The sequence below is a fragment of the Dendrobium catenatum genome, unplaced genomic scaffold (assembly GCF_001605985.2).
Source record: "Dendrobium catenatum unplaced genomic scaffold, ASM160598v2 fragScaff_scaffold_1608, whole genome shotgun sequence".
In the NCBI taxonomy this organism is placed as follows: Eukaryota; Viridiplantae; Streptophyta; class Magnoliopsida; order Asparagales; family Orchidaceae; genus Dendrobium; species Dendrobium catenatum.
In genome coordinates this window covers 5,455,402-5,466,135 of record NW_021320070.1, presented here as the reverse complement: position 1 = coordinate 5,466,135, position 10,734 = coordinate 5,455,402, and the positions used below count along the sequence as shown (strand labels likewise).

Below are 10,734 nucleotides of genomic sequence, written 5' to 3'. Positions count from 1 at the left end.
TTTTGTTACTTGAACCTATTTGGTCTAAGAGATATTATAACGTGCGGAGTCCAGATGAGTTTAGAGGTCAATTCAAAAACGTCACGTCACACAATGCACAATGTATTAAGTGACTGGGCATCTGAATTGACCTCCGAATACTTCTAGACTCCGCACGTAATAATTTTTCTTAGTCTGAGTTCTGCTATCTGAATCTATTAGCTTCATGTGACAACCTTACATAAGCAAGTATACTGATTGATTTGAAGGAATTATAAGAAATGAAATGAAAAAAAAAATTATAAGTGATAAAAATATTAATTGAATATTATTTCTCTCCATTTATCTAATTGAGTGAAAAGTCATGAAATAAGTTGTGTTATGATATTTTAATTAAATAAAAATTATAATAAATTTAAATTTATTGCATTTTATTCAAAAATATGTATATAATTTATGAAAGCATTATTAAAATTTAAAATACATTTATTTAAGAATTTTGAATTTTTATTAACCAAAAATTAGATCATGATATTTCAAATCATTTTTTTACCCAAAAGTTAAGGAAAACTTTATTAATTTATTACAAAATGACAGCATATGATGTGACAATTTTTTCTTCATAATTTACACTGTAATAAAAAAATGTTTATGATAAAAAGTTTTTGTAGATATTTCTTATGCAAATTTATTTTCTTATGATTTACATCGAAATCAAAGATTTAATATAAAGTTACAAAACAAAATATTCCCTCCAATTTTATTATTTATCCCAGTACTAATCAACTATTTATCGTGCCTTTCGTGTTTCTTTGAGTCAAAACTGAACTTTTCAACCTGTTTAATAAACAGGTTGCTTAGCCGTCTAATTCAAACGAGAAATTTTAAGAAATTAATTAATTAGTTTTATATTACATTAATTTTAAAATAAAGTCAATAACTTATAATAATAATAAAAGATTTCGTAAATATCTGAAATTAATTATTTTCCTTATTCGAAAGTCCACTATACCAATATCCATATGTGTGGTGGGCCCAAGGTGCAGGAAAGGCTACATGGACGGCTACCAATACCGTCAGTTAATTACGATGGGGGCTGCCTCGTTGGAGGCGCGTCACCGGCGAGTCGGCGGCCGTTATGGTGGCACGTTTTCTTACTTCAGTCGTCGGAAAAGGCGGCCCGCCAACACCAACTCGTCCCCGTCGAAAACCGGTCAGGAAGCGAGCAAACCACCCCCACTAAGACCCTGAAATGACGGATTTGCCCAAGCAGCTTAGTTAGCAGTTAATGACACTGTAACGGGAATGAAACGGAACGGTGAACACGTGTCCGTTAACGGTGAATGGGGTTCCAACGCGGGAAGTATATATAAAATACAAGCGGAAGATACAGAGAGGAAGTGGCCAAAGGTAGAGCGAAGCTTAGGGAGAGAGAGAGAGAGAGGAGACAAATGGATGCGGTGGATCGTCTCTGCTCGTGCTATCTCCTCTTTTTCTGTCTTCTGATCTCAGGTGCGAATCTTCTTTTCCTTTTAAGGAATTTCAGTTATGGAAGAGATGATCCGATTGTATTGTTTTGTGCGTTTTCTTTTTCGTGTTTGGAATTGGGATTGGATTGGCGTTATTTGATATGGTTTTCTTGATTTGGATGTTGTTTAACGGTTTAGATTTGGATTTAGTGATGATAGATTGGGTCAGCCGATGATGGTTCTTCTTGTTCTTTCCTTAATAGCTGGAATTGAGAATTCGAAGCTTGGATGATTTGATCGGCTTTTTCTAGAGATTAATTAAGGGTCGAATTTCTAGTTTCTGAGGAGATGAGGATTGAGTGGGGGGGAAAGCTTTGCAGGTGCGTCGTAGAAATTAATTCGTTATAGTCTTGCTTATCGTTTTTGTTTTAATTGCTGTTTATGAACAGTAAATTTTTTGCTTGGCGGTTTGGTCATATGATGTGGTTTTGGATTTAAGAAATATCTATTTTCAGGAGCATACGACGTGCTGAATTTCCAGGGCAATACGTGCGCTTATTGTACTCCAGAAACTTCCCACTTGTTCTGTTCAGCAATGTTAATGTAGAATTGAATATGTTTATTATTTTATTATTGTCAATCTCTTGTACCCTAGAGGAATGAAGTTTTTTTAAAGCGCATGGAAGTTTAGTTGGCAATATAATATGAATCACTGCTGCAGAGGTATTAAAGAGTGGAATTCCTTAAATGCCAAAATATTTGTAAAGATTTTTCAGCAGATGCTATTGTTTTTATCCCTTTCCATTGTTTTTCGATCCATTTTGTTCAATATTGGAGCCTGACAGTTCTGTTTGCTTATCTATTGTAGGAGTTTCTATATTTGGGAGCATAAAACTATAAGTTCTTCGTTGTTTTTTACTTTTAAAATGGATAAATTGACTATTCACGCAAGTCCTTTATCTGATAGCTTTATTTGTTTGACGTTAAGGTGAAACTATTAGAGACTCTGTTTTCATCAACGGCAGCAGTCCTATCGCAATTATCTTAGTTTGGATCTTGAGCCAATTACCCCCATTAGAGCTTACAACGGCCTGTTTCCAGGCGTTAAGATTAGTGTTTGATCAATTAAGCTTATTTGAATCTTTAGTAATACTACTCTTCATGGTCAAACCTGTCAGATAAATTCCATATATTTGATTTTTGCTGGCAATCTAGAGCTTCTCAATGAATGGGATCCACCCAATATGTAAGTATAAATAAAAATAAGATTAAAATTTGGCTGAATGCACCATTAGTCAAAACTTGTTCAACACGAACAGTTAGGTTTATGAATGAAAGTCAACTATTTGGTATTCATATAGCATCATATTTTCCAACTATCTAATATAGAATTATATTCAATACTTGTGGGCCTTAACCAGCCAAGATCAACTATCGAAGTTGTTGGTATTGGTCTACCAAAACAACAATAAGTTCCTAAACCTAATATGTTGCATGTTTTTTTTTTTTTTGCATTTTTAAATTTTAGTAGTAGAAAATGTAGTTGAAAGTTAGTTAAATTTAGTTGGAGGTTGTTTAAAGTTAGTTGGAAGGTTGTTGGGATGAAGTTTGTTGACCATACTCATCCAAGTTTCATATGGTCAGCCTTAAGTTCAAATCCAAAGTTATTATACATTTCGAAAGCAAGATAATAGTTTAATCTACAAGTTTAGCTCCTTTCTAGACTTTTCAATGTAAGTTACTACAAATCTCATGTATGTTTGCTTTATTTTAGAATTTCTTTAAATTGAATAATTTTTTGTTCTTGTTTGATGCATCTTTCTACCCTTCTCTGTATTTTTGTTGAGCATAATCTAACATTCTGGATAGTAACTAAAAATATTCTAAAATATAACCTGTGAAAAGCTTCTAAAATTTCAACAACACAATATGTATCGAACAATGACCAAAGAAAAAAAAAATTTGCTTTTCAGGTTCAGTGCACCAAACAATTAGCATTGGAGTTGGAATCAACTATGGGCAGATTGCTAACGATCTTCCTCCACCTACACGAGTAGCTACCCTTCTTAGATCCCTAAACATCAGCAGAATTAAACTCTACGATGCTGATCAGAATGTCCTAAGTGCCTTCCTCAACTCCAATGTTGAGTTCATCATTGGAATAGGAAATGAGAATGTTCAGAGCATGATGGACGTCACCCAAGCTCAGGCCTGGCTTCAACAGTTCGTCGAGCCCTACATTCCGAATGCTCGAATCGCTTGCATCACTGTAGGAAATGAGGTCTACTCAAGCAATGACACCACCTTGATGGCCAATCTCCTGCCTGCTATGCAGTCAGTGTACCAAGCCCTGATCTCCATTGGCTTAGACAAACAAATAAAGGTCACCACTGCACATTCTCTCAATATCTTATCAAACTCCTTTCCTCCTTCCTCTGGTTCTTTTCGTGGAGATCTTGCTCAGTACATCCAGCCCCTCCTCAATTTCCATGTCATGGCCAACTCTCCATTCCTCATAAATGCCTATCCTTACTTTGCTTACAAAGATAATCCAAACTCCATCTCATTACAATATGTTCTCTTCGAACCGAATCCGGGAGTCATTGATCCAAACACCAACCTGAAATATGATAACATGCTCTATGCTCAGATTGACTCAGTTTATTCTGCAATCAAGGCAATGGGCCACACCGATGTCGATGTACGAATTTCGGAGACCGGATGGCCATCCAAAGGGGATCCAACTGAGTTTGGGGCCACCCCAGAGAATGCTGCTGCTTATAATGGTAATTTGTTGCAGAGAATATCAATGAATCAAGGCACGCCATTGATGCCATCGGTGCCCATCGACATCCATGTTTTTGCTTTATTCAATGAGAATTTAAAGCCGGGACCAACTTCTGAGAGAAACTATGGACTTTTCTATCCTGATGGCACCCCGGTTTACAACATTGGGCTGAAGACTGGCCACCTTTCAGGAATTTCAAACTCACCAGCTTCAAAGCATTTGGTAAGAATCTGGAGCCTCACTTTTGTTTTTCTCAATAGTTTTTTTTTTCCTTCTTAAGAGAATCAAGTTGGTCCATTTAATAATCTTTAAAAGGAAGGTTTTGTGCTTAACAGATCATGAATCACGCCTAGTGGGTGGCTGAAGGGAATATCTTTTCCTTCTGCTTTCATTTCCAATGATATTAAGGCTCCGTTTGGGACGGCTTTTTTACTGCTTCTTAAAGCAGCTTTTTAGTACTAAAAAACTGCTTCAAAAGCTGTCCCAAACAAAGCCTAAATGGCAATCAACTTGAATTACCTCATCAGCTAAATTGCAAGTTATTTGTCACTTATCTAAAGTGCTTTTGCTGTTCTCTTGCAGATCATAGCAGGCTTCTTTTTTTCACTCATCACAGCATTATTTTCTGCTTTGATACTATACAGTGACAGATGAAAAATTGCCTCCCAAAATATCTATCGTATGAAGGGAGAGCCGTTGCTACTGCAAAACTTGGCTTCGTCTTCATTTTGTTCACAGTTAGGTATGTTAATTTGATCTCTCCTTTGTCTTTTTCCACAATCTTCATTTATTAATATTGAAAATCACTGCAGAAAACATTGACTATCGCCCTATTAAACCATTTTTAATCCCATTAACTCCCCATACTTTTCTTTGTCTCAATCATTCTTATTCATCTCTGATACAGATATGCGTCATGGGCAGGTAACACCCTGACTGCATATCCAAGAAAAAAATATAATGAATATCTTATCCCTTCGTAGATATTCTCATTCCCATTGGTAGTCTTAATTAGTGCATGCTTTTCTTTTTCTCTCTTTTATTGTCCCTCTCGTTTTCTTAATGACTTTCTGTCGCTTTTAGGCTATAACGCTAGATCGTCTTAGAAAAATATATAGATCAGATGCCTTCAATTAATGCGTAATTTCCTCTTATTAGGTTCAGCTTTGTAGTCTCTGAGTTAGTTTTCAACTTATTAAGGAGTCTTGATACGTTTTAGGATTCATTTGAGTCGAGAAATTATTCTCTTTGGAGATCGGAAGCCTGTTCGGAGACCAAACAGAATGTGCCACGTTAGCTGTACCGAGCCGCGGTACCAAGCAAAGGGTGATATGGCATATTCTGGTTGGTCTCCGGACGGCATTTTGTTTCCGTACATAACAATCAATCATTTGGGACTGCTTTCTTCCTACATTTTAAAGTAATTTTTGTTCTATAAAGCCACTGTAAGAAACAGTAAGAAAGCTGTTTCAAATTAAGCCTTTGTTTTGTAGGAATTTTTGACACGTTTTTCAACATACATTAGCATGATTATGAATATTGAACATATGATTTCTCATATTTTATTTAGAAGTCTTATGGTAAGTTGCCAATTATGATTTTTAGTCGTATTATTTATAAAAAATGAATTGTAAATTTGGTCATAATTAAGAAATTGTTGTTTAGGGTTCTATAAATTTTCAAAAAAAATATTTATTTTTCAATCGGAAAAAAGAAAAAAATATGTATATATATTCTTGTGATAGGTCTCATGCTCATAAAAATTATTATATTTATTTTATCAGATTCGGAAGGTGGAGATCCATGAAGCTGTGGAGTTTTAAGATGCAAGATGATTTTAGGGAGGGAGCATGTAAATGACAAAAATAGGAGAGCGAATTAGACGAAACGATTCAATATTCTTTTCTGAACAAAATACATGTAATTTGTAGCTAACATTTGTTATTTTTTAAAATTCTTATTATTTAGAATATTGAGTGTCAAAATACATATTTAATGAAGGCAAAATTTAATCTACAACAATTTAAAATTTTCTGATCCAGGCTTCATTTGAAACAGTTTTTTACACTGTTTTAAAAAGCAATTTTTTAATTTTTTTTAAACAATAAAAAAATAGTCATCAGTAGCTACATAAAATTTTGACTCAAAAATTATTTTTCAAAGAGCATACAACAATAACATCAAGCCATTATCCCATTTCATAAAATCTTCTACATAAAAATAAATAAATAAATAAATAAAAGAAAATAAAAAATAAGATCAGCTACATAAAACCTTTTTTTGTTAACGAGAATTTAACTTTAAACATAACACAATGAAAAAAAAGAATTCATATAGCCAATCCCACATCTTGATGTTGTTGTATCCTATTAAGAATCAAATTCCTCATATACATGTCAAATATTATTATTATTATTATTATTATTATTATTATTATTATTTTATATACATGCTTACTACCATCCAAATGTGAGTTTTTTTAGCATCATTTGTTGATTGATTTATTATGTTCCCATTCCAAGCTATTTACTATCCCACTGTTTCTTTCTTGGAGCGTTGGATTTGTGATTATGTGAGGTTTCTTAGGTATTTCAATCCTCTTCCATATCAGGTTGAAAGATGGATGGAAAAAGTTGAAGAAGCTGAAGCCAAACTCAGGTTCTCAATTAAAACATGTATAATTGCAGTTAGTTTGATGGTAGGCCCTACGATTCACTTTGTTAAGATCAAGTCTCTATCTTTTTATAATTAAGTACATGACTAATGAATCCTATTTTGTTAGGTTGGTTTTTTGTGGTACGAGTACATTTACAAACTAGATAAAGTTAGTTACAATAAGTATCATCCCTATACGTCATGGATCCCAATCACGTAAGTACAGAGTTTATTCAAGAAAAAATGTCCCTTTAATTCAAATTGGTACTGTTTCTCAACTAATACCTCCTTTTATTATGTTTTTTAGTGTTTATATTTGCTTGCGAAATGCAACCCAGCAGTTGCGAAATTATTCCTTGACTCTTTTTGCGTAAGCCAAATCTTCTGGACAATTATTGCCATTTTTCTTGAGTTTTCATTTTATATCAATATGCAATCATCCTTGTTTCATTATTTTATTTCTACTGCTTAGGTGGCTTGGCAAGATCACGCTTGAGACATATATCTCTCAGATCCATATTTGGCTTCGGTGAGAATGGAGTTTGACATTTATAAAATGTTTTTTTTTTCTTTTTATCTAATTCTAATCAAATAGCTTCTTTAACTAACGTGTTTTCTCTAATAAAATAAACAACTGAGTCATCGTATCATTTTTTGGTTATAAGCAAACAATGAATATATGAGTTTGGTTTTCTTTAGGAATAATTTTTGTCTTCTATTCTGATATAAATTGTGTTAGAACTGATTTGATCATTTATTTTAAAATTAATGCAATTTAAAATTTTCATATACAACACTATTCTTCATACAACAACAACAACATCAAGCCTTTATCCCACTACGTGGGGTCGGCTACATGAATCCTTTTTCTTCATTGTGTCCTATTAAAAGTCAAATTCTCGTTTAAATCTAATAAAGAAAGGTCATTCCTAATATTTTCTAACCAAGTCTTTTTAGGTCTATCCCTACCTTTCTTAACATAAGTCAAATCTAATACCTCTACTCTCTTAACTGGGTCGTCGGAAGGCCGCCTTTTTATGTGACCAAACCATCTAAGGCGACTTTCTCTAATCTTATCTTCTACTGGAGCTACTCCAACCTTTTCACGTATATGCTCATTTCGTATCCTATCTCTAAGGGTAAAGCCACTCATCCACCTGAGCATCCTCATCTCTGCCACACTTAACTTAGTATTCTGCTTCTCTTTTAAAGGCCAACATTCGGCACCATAAAGCATTGCAGGCCTCACTACCATCTTATAGAATTTTCCCTTAAGTTTGAGGGGTACATTTCTATCACATAACAAGCCCGATGCATTCCTCCACTTCAACCATCCAACTTGAATTCTGCTGATAATATCCCCATCTATTTCACCATCACTCTGAACAATAGATCCAAGATATCTAAAACGTGTACTCTTATTAATGACTTGATCGCCCAAAGTCACAATCCCCTCACTAGGTCTATTACTGCTAAAATTACACTCCATATATTCTGTTTTAGATCTACTCAAGCGAAAACCTTTAGACTCTAAGGTTGACCTCCATAATTCAAGTTTACCTTCAACTCCCTCTCTAGTCTTGTCAACAAGAAGAATATCATCAGCAAAAAGCATACACCATGGTACATCCTCTTGCAAATGTCTAGTGAGAACATCCATGACTAAAGCAAAAAGATATGGGCTTAAGGCTGATCCTTGATGTAACCCAACCGAAATAGGGTAATTCATGTCATTATTGTTCGACAAGTTTTACGCTGGCTGTCGACTACCTAACGTAACCCTCCACTTTTCTCATCCAGGACTTGGGACCTGGCAACGGCAGTGTTAAATATTTGATCATTTGGACAAATTTCAAAATCATTTAGATAAATCTTGTAAGTTGGAGCATGTTGCCATGTCTCTTTGTTGAATAAATTTGAGCATTTTTTGACTTTTTTACATTAATCTCTTTAGTTTGAGTTGATATTAGATTCCACAAACCTAAATCCAAAGAAATGACAGACACTCTAAATGATCAAATTGGTTCAAATTTAATGACTGGATAAACTAAATTAAACAAGTAAAATAATCTAGAGCTAAAATGAATGCATCTAAAAAATATTGAGACCATTTTGATCACTAACTTCAAATAGAAAAAAAAAAAAAAAAAAAAAGGTTCGTTCAAACTTACTTTTCTTCTAAGACTTGAATCTGGCAACTCGAGAGCTGTAGCTCGTTGTCTCCTCGCAAGATTTCTGTTTTCTATAGCAGAATTTTTCCTGCTTAAAAAGAACCATCGGAACAATGGTATTGCAAAGAATGAGGCAGCATAAACCTGCAGAAAGCTTACCAAGCTGTCAATATATACGATTTGGCTTGTGAGAATTTCTTTTCTCTATATGAATATGCATGGAAAATAAAGGACCCTTACCTGGAGGAGAGGAAATATATCAGAAACAAAAGAAATGAAACCTGAAGGTGAAACTGTGGTATTCCTATAATATGAAATTCAAGTGTCAGGTTGCAAATATAGAAGAAAATATGAAAGTAGAAAGGAGAGAGAGAGAGAAGGACAAGTACTTCAACATGCTTCCCAGAACAATTACACCAAATAGATTGAGTGAGCCCAAGCCTATAACCATTGCTCTCTCAGATGCACTTGTCTTGCTGCAGTTAAGGCAAGTTCATGAGACAATTGCTCATAACACAAGATGAAGATATGATAATAGGACTATCCCAACCACATGTAAACTAGGGGAAATTATTAGGTGCGGACACCGGACTTAGAGATGCGTCCGGATTACTGGATGCACTGCGTGCGCTCTGCTCACACTCTACGTACGTTCTACTTACACTCTGCGTATTTGTAGATACACATCAAATAAGAAGCAAATCCTCACAATTAAATATTTGCTGCTTATTTACTGCAATACATAGTATATACTTAGTAAATACACAGAGCGTAGGCAGAGCTTAAGCATACAATACGCAGTATCTGGACGCATCTTTAGGTCCGGTGTCCGAACCTAATAATTTCCCGTAAACGTAAACTAGAGCAAGCCACTAAACAAGGCTGCAAGGTATCAAAAATCAGACAACACATCGAATAATGATCAAAGATCCAGAACAAAAAGCTTTGCATGCTCAAATAGATGTAACTAGCAAGAAACACATATTCAGAAAGGAATAAGCACACGTTTTTTAATTAAATCATTCTGTTTAAAATAGATGCTTCTTGGAGACAAAAGATGAAAGATAGCAAAATCAAGAACATGCAAAAGCTAGATCATATAAAAACAGGGATGTTTACAGCAGACATTATCGTGCTCATAATTATGATTCAACAGCATGATAAACATATTAAATAAGCCAAATTAGGCTTTGCGGTGTTAACTCAATCAAGCTAAAAGCTGGCTTGAACTCAACTTGATAAATGGGTTCATGAGCGCGTTAATGAGGTAAAGAATCAAGCTTGAGCTAGCCCCGATTCAACTCGTTAGCTCATGTGATGACTCTTTTAAAATATTTTAATACAAAAAACATTTAAAATATATTAAAATTTAATAGTTTAGTATCAAATTGTTAAATAAATTTAAAAGATATATCTCTTTTTTATTCCAAAGTGATTTCTTATTAATTCTCATTTATTTTTTTCTATTCTTTTTATCCTGCTATTAAAATAACTGCTTGAATAAGAATACTTACATATGCTTTTGCATTTAACAATAAAAAAAAAATTGCTTGAATAAGAATGCTCCTCTCTTTTACAGTAAATGAGCCGGCTCAAGAGTCAACTCAATTTCTTAAAAGTAAGTTTGAGCTCGAGCTCGAGCTTAAAGTAAATTAATTAATAAAGCTAAAGT

General features: G+C 34.1%; 3 protein-coding genes across 4 annotated transcripts in view; 2 read left to right on the top strand and 1 right to left on the bottom strand.

The window, feature by feature from the left end:
* The first annotated feature begins 1,387 nt into the window (after positions 1–1,387).
* Positions 1,388–6,157, top strand: LOC110107349 (glucan endo-1,3-beta-glucosidase 14). Of its 2 annotated transcripts, XR_002304364.2 has the most exons (4): positions 1,388–1,491; positions 3,422–4,458; positions 4,819–4,978; positions 6,021–6,157. XR_002304364.2 is itself a non-coding variant. In XM_020837657.2 (3 exons), the coding sequence occupies exons 1-3, from the start codon at positions 1,431–1,433 to the stop codon at positions 4,888–4,890; spliced, it is 1,170 nt and encodes a 389-aa protein (XP_020693316.1). In that variant the 5' UTR covers positions 1,388–1,430; the 3' UTR covers positions 4,891–5,717. The 2 variants fall into 2 exon arrangements, 1 of the variants encoding a protein (XP_020693316.1); XM_020837657.2 differs by lacking the exon at positions 6,021–6,157 and having other exon boundaries at positions 4,819–5,717.
* A 534-nt stretch (positions 6,158–6,691) lies between these two features.
* LOC114581228 (protein REDUCED WALL ACETYLATION 3-like) lies at positions 6,692–7,496 on the top strand. The gene is made up of 5 exons (XM_028700985.1): positions 6,692–6,705; positions 6,848–6,934; positions 7,019–7,107; positions 7,199–7,261; positions 7,364–7,496. The coding sequence occupies exons 2-5, from the start codon at positions 6,860–6,862 to the stop codon at positions 7,422–7,424; spliced, it is 288 nt and encodes a 95-aa protein (XP_028556818.1). The 5' UTR covers positions 6,692–6,705; positions 6,848–6,859; the 3' UTR covers positions 7,425–7,496.
* A 1,566-nt stretch (positions 7,497–9,062) lies between these two features.
* The window catches only part of LOC110106236 (uncharacterized protein At5g03900, chloroplastic), a gene marked incomplete at its 3' end in the record, with an annotated part of 46,887 nt that continues 45,215 nt past the window's right edge, over positions 9,063–10,734 (bottom strand). Inside the window, 3 exon segments of the mRNA XM_028700974.1 lie at positions 9,063–9,206; positions 9,303–9,366; positions 9,452–9,538. Coding sequence (XP_028556807.1) covers positions 9,063–9,206; positions 9,303–9,366; positions 9,452–9,538 — 295 coding nt within the window.

Excerpts from the sequence above, each read along its gene's own strand:
- LOC110107349 (XM_020837657.2), top strand. The coding sequence starts at position 1,431 with ATGGATGCGGTGGATCGTCTCTGCTCGTGCTATCTCCTCTTTTTCTGT. Across the intron at positions 1,492-3,421 it reads TTTCTGTCTTCTGATCTCAG|GTTCAGTGCACCAAACAATT; the intron begins GTGCGAATCTTC and ends TTTGCTTTTCAG. Across the intron at positions 4,459-4,818 it reads CACCAGCTTCAAAGCATTTG|ATCATAGCAGGCTTCTTTTT; the intron begins GTAAGAATCTGG and ends GTTCTCTTGCAG.
- LOC114581228 (XM_028700985.1), top strand. The coding sequence starts at position 6,860 with ATGGAAAAAGTTGAAGAAGCTGAAGCCAAACTCAGGTTCTCAATTAAA. Across the intron at positions 7,108-7,198 it reads ACGTCATGGATCCCAATCAC|TGTTTATATTTGCTTGCGAA; the intron begins GTAAGTACAGAG and ends TATGTTTTTTAG. Across the intron at positions 7,262-7,363 it reads TATTCCTTGACTCTTTTTGC|GTGGCTTGGCAAGATCACGC; the intron begins GTAAGCCAAATC and ends TCTACTGCTTAG.